At 36.1% G+C, this 18565-nt stretch overlaps 1 protein-coding gene across 9 annotated transcripts in view; it reads left to right on the top strand.

Moving 5' to 3' along the window:
* Positions 1–18565, top strand: part of LCORL (ligand dependent nuclear receptor corepressor like) — a 158010-nt gene that overhangs the window by 137494 nt on the left and 1951 nt on the right. For 5 of the 9 annotated variants that reach the window (XM_045075962.1, XM_004773409.3, XM_045075939.1 and 2 more), the window contains one exon: positions 5346–5372. The exons of the other annotated variants lie outside the window; for them this stretch is intronic. In XM_045075962.1, coding sequence (XP_044931897.1) covers positions 5346–5372 — 27 coding nt within the window. The remainder of the gene's footprint in view (positions 1–5345; positions 5373–18565) is intronic. 9 annotated transcript variants of the gene reach the window in all.

The raw sequence follows: 18565 nt of genomic DNA, 5'->3' as shown, positions 1-18565 counted from the left end.
TTGTTGTTGTTGTTTTCTCATTATTCTTGGTATTCCATACTTCTTAATGCCTTTTGGGAAGTGAAACTAAAATTCATTATTAGTTTTATATGTGTTTTTCTTCATTGTAGAACAATTAGTGACTGGAGATTTGAGAGAGATTTTTAGCAACAAGGACTTTTCTAGAAAAATTCATAAAGCAATGTATATAATGAATTAGAGAATATTTCTATTGATGAAAATTTTTCTTCTGCCATAAATATCTTGTTTTGTACATTTCGAGATTAACAGTAAAGATATAGTTTAACACATAGAGGAGTTTTAAAATTTATGCTTTACTACATATCTGCTGCTGTGTATCAACTGTAGACATGGAAAGGAAAGAAGAAATGTAATTCTGTCCTATTCTTACTTCCGTATGTAGTTAATGAATGCCTACAATATGCTCTTTGATACTATGGAAAGTTCAGAAAGTTGCCTTTCCATCTGAGTAAGAAAACAAGCCCTGCATTGTGTATATATTCAATAAATAGAGTATATTTTCTTTTTTAAGTGAGATATTATTAATTACATTAATTAAGGGAGTAGAATGGCTAAAGTCATGGTTTGTGTTTTCATGGAGCTTATCATTTCATAGGGGACAGTGACTAGGCAATTCCAATACAAAGTAGAGTGCTATGATTGGGGAACAAGGTGGCTTGTTGAAGCACCTAGGAGGATAATTGAACCCAGGTTTAGAAAATTAGGCAAGGATTCTTACATAGTCACATCTAAGATTTGAAGAATGCCAAAGTATTAGAAGTCAGGAAATATTTCAGGCAGAGCAAACTGCATGTGGAAAATTTGGGTGACAGAACAGGATTATAGAACACTGAGTAATTTAATTCATATAGCTAAGGCATAAAGAGGAATTAAGAAAGTAGCAAGGGGTGGACAGAAAAATGGCAAAAGATAAAGCTCCTGAGGTAAGCATAGCCCAAATTGTGAGCCAGCATCAGTTAATGAAAAAAAATGTTTGGAGCCCTAATAATAGCAGTAATGGAGGAGGACAGATACATTTGACAGAGGTCTAAGAGGGTCAGTGTATTTTAGAGAGTAGAGGAATAAAGGGTAATGTCAGGTTTGAGCTTGAACATCTAAGTGATAGATGATAGTAACGTTCACTGAGATAAAAGAGAACTTTCAAAGTGTGCAGTTTTAGACATTGGGAGTTTGAGTGGGATATCCAAGAAAAGATGTTTAGGAAGCAATCACAGTTGACCCTTGGACAATGCAGAGGTTAAGGGTGTTAATATCCTGTGCATTTAAAAAATCTACATTTAACTTCTGACTCCACAAAAACTTAACTAGCAGTAACTGGTTGACTGGAAGCCTTACGGATAACATGAACAGTCAATGAACACGTGTTTTCTGTTATATGTATTATATGCAGTATTCTTATAATAAAGCAAGCTAGAGAAAATTCTTTTAAGAAAATCATAAGGAGGAGAAAATACATTTGCAATACTGTATGTATATTTATGGGGGAAAAATCTGCCTGTAAGTGGACTCATGCAGTTTAAACCTGTCTTGTTAAGAGGTCAAGCTTTGGTTAATATGGGTTTGTTGCTCAGAAAAGAGGTCTGAGCTAGATACAAAGATTTTGGAGTCCATAAATAATTGAAACCATGAGAGTGGAATGGATTGTTCACTGTAAAATGGAAAGAACCTAGGATCTCACAGCCCCAAAGATAGAGAGAAGAAAAAATCATGCATAGGGGCACATGGGTGGCATAGGTGGTGAAGTGTCCAGTTCTTGATTTTGGCTCAGGTCATGATCGCAGGGTTGTGAGATAGAGCTCTGCCTCAGACTCCATGCTCAACTGGGAGTCTGCTTGAGATTCTTTTCCCCCTGCCTCATCCCTCACTCAAGTGTGTGTCCGCTCACTCTCTCTCTAAAATAAAAAAAAAAAAATTTTTTTTTTTAATGTTCACAAAAGGGGACTGTTGAGGGTAGTGAGGAAGTAAGAGGAAAGGCAGGAGAGTGTGGTAGAAAGGAAGTGTGTTTTAAGAAGGGATAGAACAACAGTGTAAACTATTGAAAAGAGGTTCATTAAGCTTTGAAATGTTTCCACTGAAGATAGGGCAAAAGGTTATTGTAATGACTTTGGAGAGAGTAGTTTTGGTAGGGCAATGTAGTTAATGCAGGAAGAGGAGATGAAGAAAATTAGCACAGAAAACAAATGACTCTGACTGGAGAGGAGATAGGGAGATAGTGAGAAGAAAGCCTAATGAAGACTGGTTTTTTAAAAAAATGTAGATGCCAATGAGAAGCCAGTAGAGAATGAAAGGTTGAAGATACAAAGGAGATGGCAAGCAGTGAAAATGGAATGAAGACCCAGAGTTGATTATTGGACGTTATGGCCATCTTTAAATGGTTTCAGCCAGAAGAAAACTTCTCTCTTAAAACATAAGAGTGGGAACAATATATGGGAATGCACTTCACTTTACAAATTCATGGGCAGAATACTGAGGATATTAGATATATTTTCTATAAGTCTAGAGGTAATTTAAGGGTAATATGGTGGGTATTGTGCAATATAGATAACATTTGAAGTACTATCTCAAGAAATAACATGGTTGAACAGTTTTGTGATTTTTATCTCAACTGCCAGAACGTAAGCTTGGAGAAAAGTGGGCCCATAGATGTAATTGGGTTAATTGGGTTCACCAAGTGGGTATAAAAGAAGGACAAAGAGATCAGGCCAAGAATTCATTCCATGAATAGTGAGAAACTAAATAAAGTGTAATTCTAAAGAATCTTTTCAAATAATAGCGCACAGTATAGATTTTTGAGGGGAAGGACAAAATGGGGTGTGTGAAAGACTAACTGCAAGAGATGATTTTTGAGGTGATCATGGCCTATAATGGAGTGACCATTGAAAAATAATAATATAGAACTTTTGAGTATCTTTTGAGAACTTTTGAGTATCTTTTCAGTTATGGAAGTAAATGTGTGCCTTTCCTAGTTGATAAATATCTGGATGTAAAAACTTACTTTGGACACATCTAAGGATGTTTTAAAACTAGAATAACTAATGTGGACTTAAAGTTGCTATACTCATTGTACTCATTCTAAAACATTAAATTTTGCCATAAAAATTTGGAATTCAGGTTGATACTTTGAATTAGATTCTGAGCTGACTGAAAAAAGTTCAGTTTGTCCGCTTCTTTTGTTTTGTCATCTGTCTTCAAAAAAGTCTGAGTATTTTTCCATTCAGAATTCTGGTTTTCACACAGGTATGTAACTGATGGGTGACTTTTAATTAATAGTATGCTCCTTCAGCTACCTGCAACTGAAACCAACCATGCATCCTCCTTTGGTCCTGCTCATAAGTGGTTTACTGCATTTTTTTGCATCCTAACTGAAAATTTCCTTTTAAATTTGTTGGCACAGAATATCCCTCAACGTTTTTAAATAAAATTTAGAGTTAGCATTTCTTCATGTTCTATTATTCAGCTTCATAATTATCACTTAATAGAAGAACTATGAAGCACAGAGTAGATGATTTTCTAAATTTCATTTTGATAGAAAAACATTTCTAGATGACTCATTATCACCTTCATCTAGTTGCCACACAAGCATTCCAGAGGTATAGTCCACAAAGCACTAGTCCTCCAAGATGTTCTGTGGGCAAAGGGTTCTCCGGTCTAATAACTTTGGGAAATGCTCAGTCCTGTGCTTGTTGAATCACTGTGCCACATTAACATGTTAAACAGCATTCTTCAAAGTTTAAATATATATAAAATCTCACAGCTTTTTATATCCCACAGTTTGGGGAACATAACTGGAAAACACTGCTCTGTATAGTTTCCTGCTAGGTTTTCTTTATATTTACTGTGATATTCCCAGAAAGAATGCAATGACTATAAAAACACATTATATACTTGATTTGTTCTTGGACATAAATTAGAGTAATCAGAATTAAGTTGTAATTGCTTTATTAACATTCACCATTAAAAAGAACACTATGGGAAATACCTATAAGTCAAAATTGATCACATTCTGATGAGTCCATTTTGTAAATTTCATTTTTGTATATTAGTTTTTCATTTCATGTTAAGAAAGGAGGAGTGGCTCAATTCAGGTAGTTTTACCATACATATTATAAACCATGAGAATATATCTTAAGAATTTAGGAAAACATATGAGATCTATGTCTTGCCAAGTCTTAATTTCCCACTTATATGACATCAGTATCTCCTGTTGTTAATCTTAGTTAATCCACCATCTTAATTTGGTCAGAATTGGATGAAGATAGATATTTTAATGTAAAAGTGAAAAAACTCATAGGCATATTCTTTTTTATTTGGACTTCATATTACCACTTTGCTAATTGATAGTGCCACAAGCAAAACTGTTAAAACTTTTATTTCAAGTATTCTAATGAAATCAGGAATTTTAAATAAAAATCTGTTTTATTTATAATTCATTTTCTTCCCTATCAGCATAACTTTCATAGGAACTGAGTAAGGAGAAGAGTTTTAGGTTTTGAAGCATTTCTAGCTCTTGCTATAATGCTTGATTAAAATATAGAAGAGCTACTTTGGTAATCTCCTGTCTCAATGCTTTTTTCTTTAAATTTTTTCTTGGATATTTTATATCCTATTGCTTTGTCAACCATTACTGAGTTTTTCACAGTATTCTACTTCACTAATTGCTCCACATCTTTCATGGAAAACCACCCAATTTATTCAACAAATTGGATACTTTTTCTTTTGATCTACTAGGCTTTGTGTTAGACATTAGAGTTACAGAGGAACTCAGGGAACTCATAAAAAATATGTCAAATTTTTCTTACTTTGGCAGTACAGTATAATTTGAAGAAAGATGAATTGGTTGATTCCATACTAGAGGATATGGAGTACAGAACATAAAATTCTCTAAATTGGTGCACCTGGCCCATGACCTGTTTTAAGTAAAGTTTTATTGTAACACTCTATGTTCATTAACTTATGAATTGTCTATTGCTGTTTGTACCACTGAAGCTGAATTGAATAATTGCATAAAGCCCACAAGGTTTAAAATATTTATTATCTGGCCTTTAGTGGAAAAAAGTTTGCTGACCTGTTTGTATCAGTAGAATTTTGGTATGTGGCTAGAAAGTCATTGGGGGTTTTAAAAGTAGATTAAAGTTGTTATATCTGGTTTATTCCCAACACCCCGTCCTCTCCCTCTTCCCACACAATACAATATATTTCTGACTTGTAGTTGTTTTATTTTCTCTCTGTGGGACAAGACCAATCTTTATCCAGCAGAGTGGTGCTGGAGGAGCCATGAGTGGCAGTTTTATTCTGTTTTGTAAATCTTTATTCTCTCCCCGCAGCCTCCAGACCTGCTTTGTCTATCTGAGGTAAGTCCAAGGGTCACCCTTCTCTTCCTTCACCAGTGGCTACCACCTGTTAGGAAGATTGATTTTGGTGCTTTACATCTAAAATTCCTTCCTCAAGTGTTCTCTTTTCTCTTTTTCTACTCTTTTTTTCTTCTCAATTTCTTCACTTAGGGATTTAGAATTCTTGGTTCATCTCTCCTGACTACATTCCCCCCCCACCCCGCTCATTTTTCCTGGGTAGTGAACAGTTTGCAGTGGAGCTGAGCATTCTGTGATTATAATGTTAAGTCTATTGAATTCACCTTTTGTTTAATTACTGGGAGGAAAAAAAAGAACTGAGTAGGTGTCTGAATTATTTCATCCTAGCTGGTTTTTTCTTGGTTGTTTTTGTTTAATTTTAATAAGACCTTGGCTTCTTTTTCCAACCCCACTCCCATTCCAATTCCAGACAACCTAGAAATTCATGTGTTTGCTACTTTGTTTCGGTACTTAGAAACAGAAAGCTAGATAGACCCCGTTAATTTATTCTTTAAAAAAAACCTCTTGTATGCCAGGCAATATGTTAGACCTACAGGATATGATGAGGGACAAACCAGGTATTGTTCTGCCCTCATGGTTCAAGTTTATTAAGATAAGCAGACATTGAGTAAATAGTTACACAAATCTTACAAGTTCTTAATTAGTGTGTGGTATTATAAGAATTCCTTATAGGGAGATCTTATCAAGTCAGAGAAATGGGAGAAGACTTATCTAAGGAAATGGCCATTGAACTGAGCTGTGAAGAGTAGGAATTACCTAGGCCAAGTAGCAGAGAACTGGGAGGGGAGAACTGACTTCTAGAAAGAAAGACTTGCTTGTGGAAAAACTACAGCATGGTATTCTTTGCAGGTAAGACAATGACTGGTGTGTCTTGAGTCAAAAAAGAAAGGAGGAACATGGTATCAGGTGTGAGGACTGAGAGGTAAATGAAGGATAGACCATGTAGATTCCCATAAGCCAGGTTTATGTACCTTCAGTGGCTTCCTACACTCTTAGAGTAGAGATTGGAGGGAAAGATATATGACATCATCAGATTCTCCTTCCTAAAGGATCTCTCTGACTGCCTTGTGGAAGAGGAATGGTAGGGGGAAAGAGTGAAGGCATAGACCATTATGGTGGCCCAAATGAGAACTGTACTGCTTTAAAGCAATGCTTTACAAACTTCAGTGTGCATCAGAATCACCAGGAGGGCTTATTTAAAAAGAGATGGTTGGGCTCCAAGCACTTTCTGTTTCAATAGGTTACAGAGTGGGACCCAAGTGATGTTTATGTTGCTCACCCAAGGACCACACTTTGAGAACTGATGGTATAGAGTGTAGAGGGTTGTAGTGGAAAGAAGATTAATTCCTTACCTATATGATCATTATGTTATAAATTTCTCTCTGAACACTACTTTAACTATATCCCACAAATTTTGCTCTGCTGTGTTTTCACTCATTAAATTAGAAATATGTTCATATTTCCCTTGTGACTTCTTGTTTAACCCATGGATTACTTAGAGATATATTGGTCAGTTTCCAAATTTTGAGCATTTTCCAGATACGGTTACTGATTTCTATTTTAATTCTGTTATGGTTATAAAATATACTTTATATGATTTTAATTCTTTTGAATTTATTGAGTTTTTTTTCAATGCTCGAGTCCATCTAGATCTATTTTAATGAATGTTCTCTGTGTTATTGAAAATACTGTGTAGTCTGCAGCTGTTGGGTGTCAGTTAAGCAAGTTGATAGTGCTATTCAACTTTTACATCCTTCTTGAGTTTCAGTCTACTTATTCTATTTATCCTTGAGAGAGAGGTTTTAGAATCTGCAACTTTGGTTCTAGATTTTCCTATTTATCTTTTCAGTTGTATCAGGTTTTGTTTCATGTATTTTGAAGCTCTGTGATTAGGTTCATATACATTTAGAAATTTTATTTACTTCTGGGGAATTTACTCCTTTATCATATGAAATGAACCTCTTTATCTCTGGAAATATTCTTTGATCTGAAATCATTTTTTTTGTCTGATAATACTGTAGTCATCCCAGCCTACTTTTCACTAGTTTTAGCATGGTATATCTTTACCCACACTTTCATTCTTAAGATATATGTCTCTGTTTTTTAAGTAAGTGTCTTTTAGGCAGCATACAGTTGAGACTTGCTTTCTCACCCAATCTTTAAATATTAAGGCCATTTTCATTTCATTTGACTTGAGGTGGTTGAGTTTCAGTCAGCCAACATTTTTTTAATTGAAGTGTAATTGACATATTGCATTCCTCCCTCTAATTGACATATAACATCTTAGTTTCAGGTGTACAACATAATGATTTGGTATTTGTACATATGTACAAATGTGATGTGATCACCACAATAAGTCTACTTGACATTTGTCACCATAGTGAGAATTTTTTCTTGTGATGAAAACTTTTTGATCTATTCTTTTAGCAACCTTCAAATAAGTAATATGTATTATTTCATTATAGTGAGCTACTGTGCTGTACATCACAACCCCATGACTTCTTTATTTTATAACTACAAGTTTGTATTATTGAGCCACTTTACTCATTTTGCCCCCACCTCTAGCATCCACCAATCTGCTTTTTGTATTGGTGAGCTTGGTTGGTTTTTGTTACTTTTAGATTCCACATATAAGTGAAGTCACCCGGTATTTGTCTTTCTGTGACTTAGTTTACTTAGCATAAGGCCCTCAAGGTCCATTCATGTTATTGCAAATGGCAAGATTTCCTTTTTATGGCTGGATGTGTGTCTGTGTGTGTGTGATGGAGAGAGAGATTCTCTTCAGCCATTCATCCATTGATAGACACTTAAGTTGTTTCCATATCTTGGTTATTGTAAATAATGCTACAGTGAACATGTGGCAAGGGTACGTATATCTTTTCAAGTTACCATTTTCACTTTTTTAATAAATAGCCAGAACTGGAATTGCTGGATCATATAGTAGTTCTATTTCTAATTTTTTTTAGGAATATCCATACTATTTTCTATAGGGGGTATACCAATTTATATTCCCACTAATAGTACACATATTTTCTCATATCTTCACCAACACTTGTTATTTCTTATCTTTTTGATAATAGCCATCCAACTTTCTATTTATATTTGTCCCATCTATTATTTACTCCTTTATTTTTCTCTTTCTGCTTTCTTTTGGATGAGTGCATTTTATTATTCTATTTAATCTCTTAATTGTTTTTTTAAGAAATACTTGCTGTCAAGTTTATCCAACATATCATTAACTTACCAGAAACTACCTTCAAATAATGTTACACCACTTCTTATGTAGTCTAAGAACTATACAGTACATTTGCATTCCTCCCCATAAGCCTTTGTGCTATTATTATTGTCATACATTTTGCGTCCGTAAATGTTAGGATCTTCCCAATGTGTTCTTACTATCTTTCCTTTGCACAGTTGTTCAAAAAGATTTTTAAAATGGGAAAGATTTTAAAATTCTTTTCCCCGTGAATTTTCCATTTCTGGTACTTTTCACTCTTTTGTATAAGTCCGGGCTTCTATCTGATATTGTTTTACTTCTGCCTGAATAACTTCCTTTAGCATTTCTTATAGTATGGGTTTGCTGTTTATTAATTCATTTGGCCCTGACTTTTTGTCTGAAAAACTCTTATTTCACAACCCCCCCTTCTATTTTTGAAAGATATTTTAGCTGGATATGAAATTCAGATTTGACATATGTTTCTTTTAGTACTTTGAAGCTCTTGCTCCACTGCCTTCTAGATTCTGAAGATAAGTCTGCTGTCGTTCTTCTATTGGCTGCTCTGTATGTACTGGGCTTTTTTTTTTCCCCCATTTCCTTGTAAGATTTTACCATTTGTTACCAGCAATTTGATTATAAATTTGATTATAAATGGATTTGGCATTGTTGCCTTCATAATTTTTCTATTTGGAGTTTTTTGAACTATGTGGATATGGGGGGTTAGTTTTTATCACATTTGGAAACTTTTAGCTGTATTTTCTTAAAATATGTTCCTATCTCTCCTGTCACTACTCTCTTTTTGGAATTCCAATCACATTTATTTTGCCACATAGATCACTGATACCTGTTCATTTTTTTCTGTTTCATTTTGGATTATGCTATTTCTGTTTTTAAGTTTGATAACATTTTCTTTGTATTGTCTAATCTGCTGTTAGTAACAGCCAGGATATTTTCATTTCAGAAATTTTATTTTCATCTCCAGAGACTTATATTTACTCTTTTGGGGCACCTGGGTGGTTCAGCTGGTTAAGCGTCTGCCTTCAGACAGGTCATGAGCCCAGAGTCCTAGGATCAAGCCCCACATTGGTCCCTGCTCAGCAGGGAACCTGCTTTTCCCTCTCCTCCCTGCTTATGCTCTCTCTCTCTCAAATAAATAAAATCTTTAAAAATAAATAAATTTAGTATTCTTTGTATCTACTATATTTCTTCTCCTCATGCTCATGCATTCCTCAGCTTCTTGAAAGTAACTACATTAACATTCTTGTGTGCTAATTTTACAATCTGTGTTATTTATCAGTTCCTGTTGATTGGTTTTTCTCCTCATTTTGGAACAGATTTTCCTATTTTTTGCATGCCTGGTAATTTTGGATTGGATGCTAGATGTTGTCAGTTTTGCCTTGTATGCTGAGGTTTTTTTGTTCTGTGTGTTTTGGCAATGCCTTCAATGTTTTGTGGCTCTGTTCTGAGACACTATTAACTTAATGAGAAAACTTTTTATTCTTTCAAATCTTGCTTTTGGGCATTGGTAGGCAGAGTTGGAAAAGCCTTTCGTCTAGGACAGTCTCAACTGGAAGTGTCCTAAAGAGGATATTTCATGATGTATAGAGACATTTGGATTGTCACACTTAGTGGGTAGAGGCCAGAGATGCTGCTAAACATTCTACAGAGCCTTGTAAGACAGCTACCCACAATAAAGAATCACTTGGCCCCAAATGTCAGTGGTGCTGAGGATGAAAAATCTTGCCACAGGGCTAATTTTACCCCAGTAGTGAGACACTACCAATAATTACTTACTGTCATATGTGTTAGGGGGGTCTTTCCATTTTTACTGGTGGGAACACACACAAATCATACCCAGTCCTTTATGGCCTCTAGCAATTTTCTACCTGATCCTTTTCAGTGGTCTTTTTCAAAGCTTTGGGAAATATTTAAGCACTGATCAGTATTTATCTATGGATTCGAGGGAAACCAATGTAGATCTCTAGAGTTCTTTATCTATGCAACTGTGTCTCCTGTGCTCTGCCCCACAGATTCTAGCTGCTTTGGTCTTCCTCACCAACAAACTGTCCTCTCATCTCAGGAAGATTTACAAGCTCCTTTGGGTCTCTTTTTCTATACTGCAGCCTGGAAACTCTTCAGGCAGTAAGCCAGAGCAATTTTTATGACTTCCTTCTTTTGTTCCCTTCTTTCAGGGATCAGTGCCATCCTGTACTTTCTTTTATCCATTGTCTTAAAAATATTTCAGGGGCGAATGGGTGGCCCCGTTGGTTAAGCATCTGACTCTTCGATATCAACTCAGGTCTTGACCTCAGGGTCGTGAGTTCAAGCCCCACACTGGGGTCCAAGTGGATGTGGATACATTTTTATCTATTTTTTAAGTTGTTTAAAGTGAGTGGGTAAATCTGGTTCCTGTTACTTCATGGCCAAAAGGAGAAGTCCTAGATTTACTCTTTTGACAGATATTTATCCAGTTTCTATATGCAGGGTGCTGGAAATAATACGTTGAACAAGACCAATATGTTGTACTCTCATCAAGCTTGTATTTTAATGGGAGCCAGGAAAAATATAAGCAATTATAAGTTCCATATCAATGATATTAGATGATCTTAAGAGTTTCTCTTGATAGTTACTTTAGGTTGAGTACTCAGGGAAATCCTTTCTGAGTAGTTGGAGGATTGGAGATGTCTGAGATATCATTGGTAACTGAAACTGAGCACCTAAAGAAAGGTTATAGAAGAAGAAAAGGAAGTCTGGGACTTAGCCTTGAGAAATTCTAAGAGGAGGATGACTTGCAGTAAAGGGAAGAAGAAGAAAGCCAGTAGAATGTTTTGTCTGAAAAGCAAAAAAAACGTGAGTTTCAAGAAAGAGGTTTACTCTTCTCAGGCTGCCATCACAAAACACTGATAACTGCATGAGTTAATGACAGAGATTTGTTTTCTCACAGTTCTGGCGGCTGGAAAGTCCAAGACCCAGGTCTGGGGGGTTCAGTTTCTGGTGAGGTTTCTATTGCTGGTTTGCAAATGGCTACCCTCCCACTCTCTGGTGACTTCTCTTTTTATGGGGACAACAAGATCGTCAGATTACGGCTCTACCCTGTAACCTTATTTAAGTTCATTACCTCTTAAAGGCCCTATATCTCTTGGCAATAGGGGGTTAGGAACTTGACATAATGAAACAGAGAGGTACACAGTTCAGTCTATAGCAAAGGAAATGACCAATAGTGTTTAATGTTCTTAGGAAGGCAAAAAAGTTGAAAATTAAATATCATTCATTAGACTTATCAATTCATTGGTGACTTTAGTAAGTGCTGTTTTCATTGAATGAAAGACCTGGAAACCAGATTTGGAGTAGGTTAAGAGATAAGAAAATGGTGATAACTCATTAAAGTAATCTAGCTCTAAAAATGTTATTTTGAGGAGAATAAAAGATTGAAGTTTTATTTAAGGCATGAGAGACCTTGCACTTGTTTAAACATCATGGTGAGGAGAAGACATGTTCTAGTATTTATCTATTGTCACAACAGTGCTACATTACAGACCACTCCAAAACTTACTCCCTTAAGTAAATAAGCACTTGTTTCAATCATGTATCCTGACTGGAAAATAAGGCTAAGAGGTTCTTTTGACTTTGGTTGGGTTCCCTCACATGTCTTGTATTAGCTGGCTATCAGGTGGGACAGCTTAGCCTCACATCTCACATCCATCCAGCAGGCCAGCCCAGGCTTTGTTCTCATGGCAAAAGCAGAGATATATGAGGGGACATAAATGCCCAAGTAGTTTCTCAAGCTTCAGCTTACATTGGCCTCCACCAATTTACAGTTCATACTTACTCACATCCTGTTGGCCAAAGCAAGTCACATAGGTGAGGCCAGAATGCGAGGACATTGCAAAATAATAGGGAAGACGATAGTTATAGGGAGGGATGAAGAATTTGGACTGTGAATCCACTTAATCTTCCACAGATGGCAAATTAAAAAAAAAAAAAAAAAAGGAAGGGATCATTGATTATGATCATTGTTAAGTTCCTCAGAAGGCAGATGGGAACAGGATCCAAGGCTCTGCAGTCTTTCAAAGTCAGTTGGTTGACACTATTTCAGATCAACAACTTGCTAAGTGCTTTTAATTAATTTAGTACTAAAATTTCCCATTTTATTTTTATAAATGTATGTGAGTCACATTTGTGTTTATAGAATATCTGAATATCTATTATATTTAAGATACTGCTTTAGGCACAGTTGTGTTATACTAATTTAATATACAAGTTAATTAAGAAATTCAGGTAAATTCTTTTTGTCCCTACATGGCCAACAATCACTTCTAAATTACATAGTGGTACAAACTGTGTTCATTGATTTCTGAAGAGAATTGGTTTTGTGCCTTTAATCAGACTGTAATTTCCTTCATTCTATTCAACTAAAAATTCAGGTAGATATCCTACTTCTTAGGGGAAGCTAGTCTTTTTCTTCTAGATGTTTTCTTTTGAATCTCCAATTATGGTTTGCTCTAATAATCATGATAGCACTTACTAGTTAAGCACATACTATGCAATCTTTATATTAAAAAAGTAGTTCTCCTAAAATCATTTGGAGTAAACTACAAATCTGAGATTCTAATCCAAGAATATGAGATTTCAAAGTCTTACTCTTAACCACCGGGTTCTTCTGTTCCTTCAAATAACCACATCAAATGATCAAAAGCAAGTTGGAAAAAATGTCTGATTTAAAATCTACTACTTGGGCACCTGGGTGGCTCAGTGGGTTAAAGCCTCTGCCTTCGGCTCAGGGTCTCATGATCTCAGGGTCCTTGGATCGAGCCCCGCATCGCGCTCTCTGCTCAGCAGGGAGCCTGCTTCCACCTCTTTCTGCCTGCCTCTCTGCCTACTTGTGATCTCTGTCTGTCAAATAACTAAATAAATAAAATCTTTTAAAATAAATAAATAAATAAATTCTACCACTTAATCTGCCAGGGCTCTTAAAGTCACCAGTATCTTACCAAGGAGAAATTTTTCTCTTAAGATAAATTGTTTCAAAACAAAAAACAAAAATCCTGTACAACCTAACTCTTACAGGGTTTGCCAGGAAGAGAAAAGATTTATGTTAGACTTCATGTTCTCCTAATAAAACATGTTTAACTGGCTATATCCCTATGGCTCTTTCATTTGAACCTGCCTCCCCTTTAAGCCCAAAGATTTAAAATTAAATGGTTGTACTATTAGAAAAACAAAGCATACACATATCTGTGATCCTTTATCCCCACATATGTACCTTTTGACTTTTTGTTAGTAGTACTGGTATTAACATTTATTGAGTCCAGTGTCCAGCCAGGCATTTTACATGTATTCTCTATACCAACTGCTTTGTTTACATAACTCATGTAATAATCACATTGCCCTTAAGAGGTGGATATTCTCATTATCTTCATTTTCCAGTTAAATTGAAGGCTAGAGGGGCGCCTGGGTGGCTCAGTGGGTTAAAGCCGCTGCCTTCGGCTCAGGTCATGGTCTCAGGGTCCTGGGATCGAGTCCCACATCAGGCTCTCTGCTCAGCAGGAAGCCTGCTTCCCTCTACCTCTCTCTCTCTCTCTTCGCCTGCCTCTCCATCTACTTGTGATCTCTCTCTGTCAAATACACAAATAAAATCTTTAAAAAAAATAAATTGAAGGCTAGAGATTAAGGTTAGAGATTGGATATTCTCGTTATCTTATGCTCTAGTTAAACTGAAGGCTAGAGGTTAAGGAATGTACACGTAGCAGGTGAGTGGTTTAATCTTAGGTTCTACAAAGCTTCGCTCTGTCCCAATTTACTAAAATCCTTTAGTAAATGATTTACTTTAGTCCTATTTCAGTATTTTTTTCCCAGCTTCTCAACTGCTGGGATTAATTTCCCTTTTCTGTAATCCCTTGGTCTTACCTCTTCTATATCTCTTCAAAATAAAATAAATGTATTTATGTTGGAAATGTATGAAAACTTTCCTTTATGCCTCCTTATAAGCTGCAAAACCCTTGAAGACAGACACCATCACAGTATTTTGTATTCTAAATATATTAGGTAGGTATTGGTTAAGGGTTTGAGGGAAGAAAACTACCTTCAGTATCCAGCAGACCTGGCTGATGGACACATACTAGCTCCTCATAAAACTGAAACACTTTGATGGGCGGCAAAGTCCTTGGTATTGGCCTCTGAGAACCCTGGAATTAGCCAGTTTAGAATCCAGTGGAACAAGAATTTCATTTTTTATAACTTCTCACTATATCAGAACCATAAGAATACCACTTGTTGCCTTCATAAATGTTCTTTGATCTAGTTTACACATTTAACAACCCTCATGGTATTTGGATAGATTTGTGGAGAATCAAGCTCAAGGGTATAGCTATAATAGCTATTCAGTAAATTTTCACAACATAAGATGACACTGTTGCCAGAAGAAATAAACCAGTCATTCAGAATTTGAGATCAATAGATTAGTTCAAATTCGTTAGTTTTGGGTACTTTATAGTAAATATTCACATTCTAAATCCTATACCAGATTTCAGTTTATCCACATATAAAGCTGACTTTTCTTCTTTTGAAAAGATAACCTTATGTTTCTTAAAACCTTTAACCTAAATACTACTCTTATGGTAGGGGCGCTGGGTGACTCAGTCGGTTGGGCATCCAACTCTTGATTTCAGCTCAGGTCATGATCTCAGGATCGTGGGATTGAGCCCTTGCACGGTGCTCCATGATCAGTGGGGAGTCTGCTTGAGATTCTATCTACCCCTCCCTCTCCCTCCAGCCCTCCCCCCTGCTCTCTCACTCTCTCTAAAATAAATCTTAAGAAAAAAATATATATATACGCTATGGTAGCTCTCAAAAACATGTCTGTGCCCTAACATACTTTCTTCCTTTATCTTGAGAAATTGAAAGGTATGACTACTACTTATTTAGTTAAATATGAGGAAACTTCATGCTCTACATATATAACTTCCTTGATAGAGTTATGACTGTAGTCTTTCAGAATGTCTGTCTGAAATCTGTAGACCAGACACTTATCATATGTTAAGTATTCTGAAGAAATAAATGGGTATTAACAAAGGGAGAATCATGACAGAATTATAACCCAAGAACTAGTATGCAGGATAGAGTAATAGATCTTAGACACTAAGCTTGCACTTAGTTGAATGAACCTGAATGCATCATTTTACTTCTTTGAGCCTCAGTGGTAGTTTTTGGAATTGAATGCAATATTGTCAGGTTTTTAGCGTAGTACCTGGCATGTAGCAACTGCTCTAGAAATGATATTTTCAGACCTATCTTGTTCACACTAAAATTTATTTCCTGTGATTTGGCTGGCTTACATTAAAGTTTATTGTCTGTATAACAGAAATGAACTATCCCATATCTCTAGTAATAAGTAAAACAAGTGTGAATTATTACAGCTAGATATATTAAAATTTTTTGTTAGCATTATCAATAATCATTTTTTAAAATATTTTTAAAAGATTTTATGTATTAGCTCACACATGAGCTGCAGAGAGGGGGAGAGAGAATCTTAAGCAGACTCAGTGCCAAGCACTGAGCCTGATGGGTTTTGGGGCTTGATCTCAAGACCCTGAGATCATGACCTAAGCCAAAATCAAGAGTTGGCCACGTAACTGTCTAAGCAACCCAGGCGCCCCAGTATTCATTAATTTAAATCACATAGTATAACTGTTTGAATTTCCATGACCTACAAAAGATTTTCATTTTTTATGCTTCCCAAATGTACATATTCTTTTTTTTTTTTAATTTATTTATTTGACAGACAGAAATCACAAGTAGGCAGAGAGGCAGGCAGAGGGGGGTGGGGAGGCAGGCTCCCTGCTGAGCAGAGAGCCCAATGCGGGGCTCAATCCCAGGACCCTGAGATCATGACCTGAGCTGAAGGCAGAGGCTTTAACCCACTGAACCACCCAGGCGCCCCACCAAATGTACATATTCTTGTAAACCTCCATTCACATGCTGGAGAGAGGTTCTACCTTAGGGTGAATGAAATTACAGAAGTACTGAAAACAGACTTCTATGTCTAGATGATCATTTCAGGTGCCCCTTCCTTGTCCTCATTCACTCCTCAACTACCCTCTGTCTAGGTGGCTCTCTTCCAGTTTTGTCCCCCATTCACCAAAAGACATGGTGTTAAATTAAACCTTTGCATTTGTCTATAGCTCCATATGGTTTTTAACTTCTGTTAAGTGGCTCTCATGAGATCATTTAGAAATACAATGGTAAACAGGATGATATTTCATTTTTTTAAGAGAGAGAGAATCTCAAGCAGGCTCCTCCACGCCTAGCACAGAATCAAACGCAGGGCTTAGTCTTATGACCCTGAGATCATGACCTGAGTCAAAAATCAAGAGTCAGATGCTTAACTCACTGAGTCCTCCAGACGCCCCTCAACTTCTTTTTTTTAAAGATGAGAAAATGAGAATGAAAGAAGCTACGTTTACTTGTCCGAGGTCATAAGGCTAATGAATGATATTCTCAGAACTAGGACCCAGGTATTTCTGTTCCTTTCCCCAGTTCTTTATACACTGTCATTGAGATTTCAGTAGAATCCTTGGTATGGATATCTAAATCCACTTGATCTGATGGTTTAAATGTGCTGCTTCAACTTTCTAATCATATGTAAGGCAAAGAAGCCATGGAACAAAAGACTGATAAATTTGATGATCTAAAATTTAGAATGGATTCATGACAAAATCACCATAAGCAGATATAAAGACTAATGAACTAGGCCATGTAGGGAGGGGTGTGAGATTGTAAATCACATAGAACAGAGGACCAATCTTAACTACATAGCAGTAGGAAATAAGTTGAACAGTCCTTATAAGAGAAACGCAAATTAAACAATGACATACCATTTTTTAACCTATCATTTTCCTCAAAGATCTTTAAGTTTTATTATACATCATTGGTAAGTAAATGAGGAAAGATAGACATGCTCATACACTGTTGGCAAGAGTGTAATATGGTACATAGTCTGTGAAGGATATTTTGGTAATATCTATCAAAATTTTAAAAGCACCCTGTAACTCAGTTTATCTTACTCCTAGATATCAACCCTATAGATTACCAGCCCTATAGATAGTTAAATATATAGACACATACAAGAATATTCAACTTTCATTTTTAAAACATACAAAACAAAAAGTTTAAAAAGTACATCAAAAAAATTTGAAGGGGCACCTGGCTAGCTTTGTCAGTAGAGGATGGGACTCTTCATCTTGTGATCATGAGTTCGAGTCCCATACTGTGTGTTGAGATTAAATTAAAAAAAGTATTGAGGCGTATTTATTAATCTTTCACTTGGTACAAATGTGTATGATTGTACCACAAATTCCTGACATTAAACCTAACTAGTCAATTTTGAAACTTCTAAATATAAAGGATTATTTGTTAAATCCAGATTGCAAATTCTTTGAAAGCATGCACTGTGTATACTTCCTCATCTTTGTACCTCCGAGGTGCTTTCTAGTAGATACTCAATGTTAAATAATTTGGTACAGAAAATGGAATTGAAAAGTGCTTTGGTTATTACTAGATTACTAAGAGATCCAGATTCTTATATTAGTCCACATACATCTGGTTAGAACACTGTGAAAAAGTTTATTTTTCTATTTTCCTATACTCTAGTTTCCTCATCTTAAAAAAGGGGTGGTGGGCGCCTGGGTGGCTCAGTGGGTTAAGCCGCTGCCTTCGGCTCAGGTCATGATCTCAGGGTCCTGGGATCGAGTCCCGCATCGGGCTCTCTGCTCAGCGGGGAGCCTGCTTCCCTCTCTCTCTCTGCCTGCCTCTCCATCTACTTGTGATTTCTCTCTGTCAAATAAATACATAAAATCTTAAAAAAAAAAAAAAAAAAGGGGTGGTTAGGTGGTGTCTAGAAAAGTCCCTTCTAGCTCTGTCATTCTCACACTTCTGTTTCTAGCACTTGAAGATAGCTATA

This window comes from Mustela putorius, unplaced genomic scaffold, assembly GCF_011764305.1.
Source record: "Mustela putorius furo isolate JIRA1106 unplaced genomic scaffold, ASM1176430v1.1 tig00000083_pilon_pilon_pilon, whole genome shotgun sequence".
Classification (NCBI taxonomy): Eukaryota; Metazoa; Chordata; class Mammalia; order Carnivora; family Mustelidae; genus Mustela; species Mustela putorius.
The sequence above is the reverse complement of the archived record's forward strand: the minus strand, read 5'-3'. Positions and strand labels throughout refer to the sequence as shown.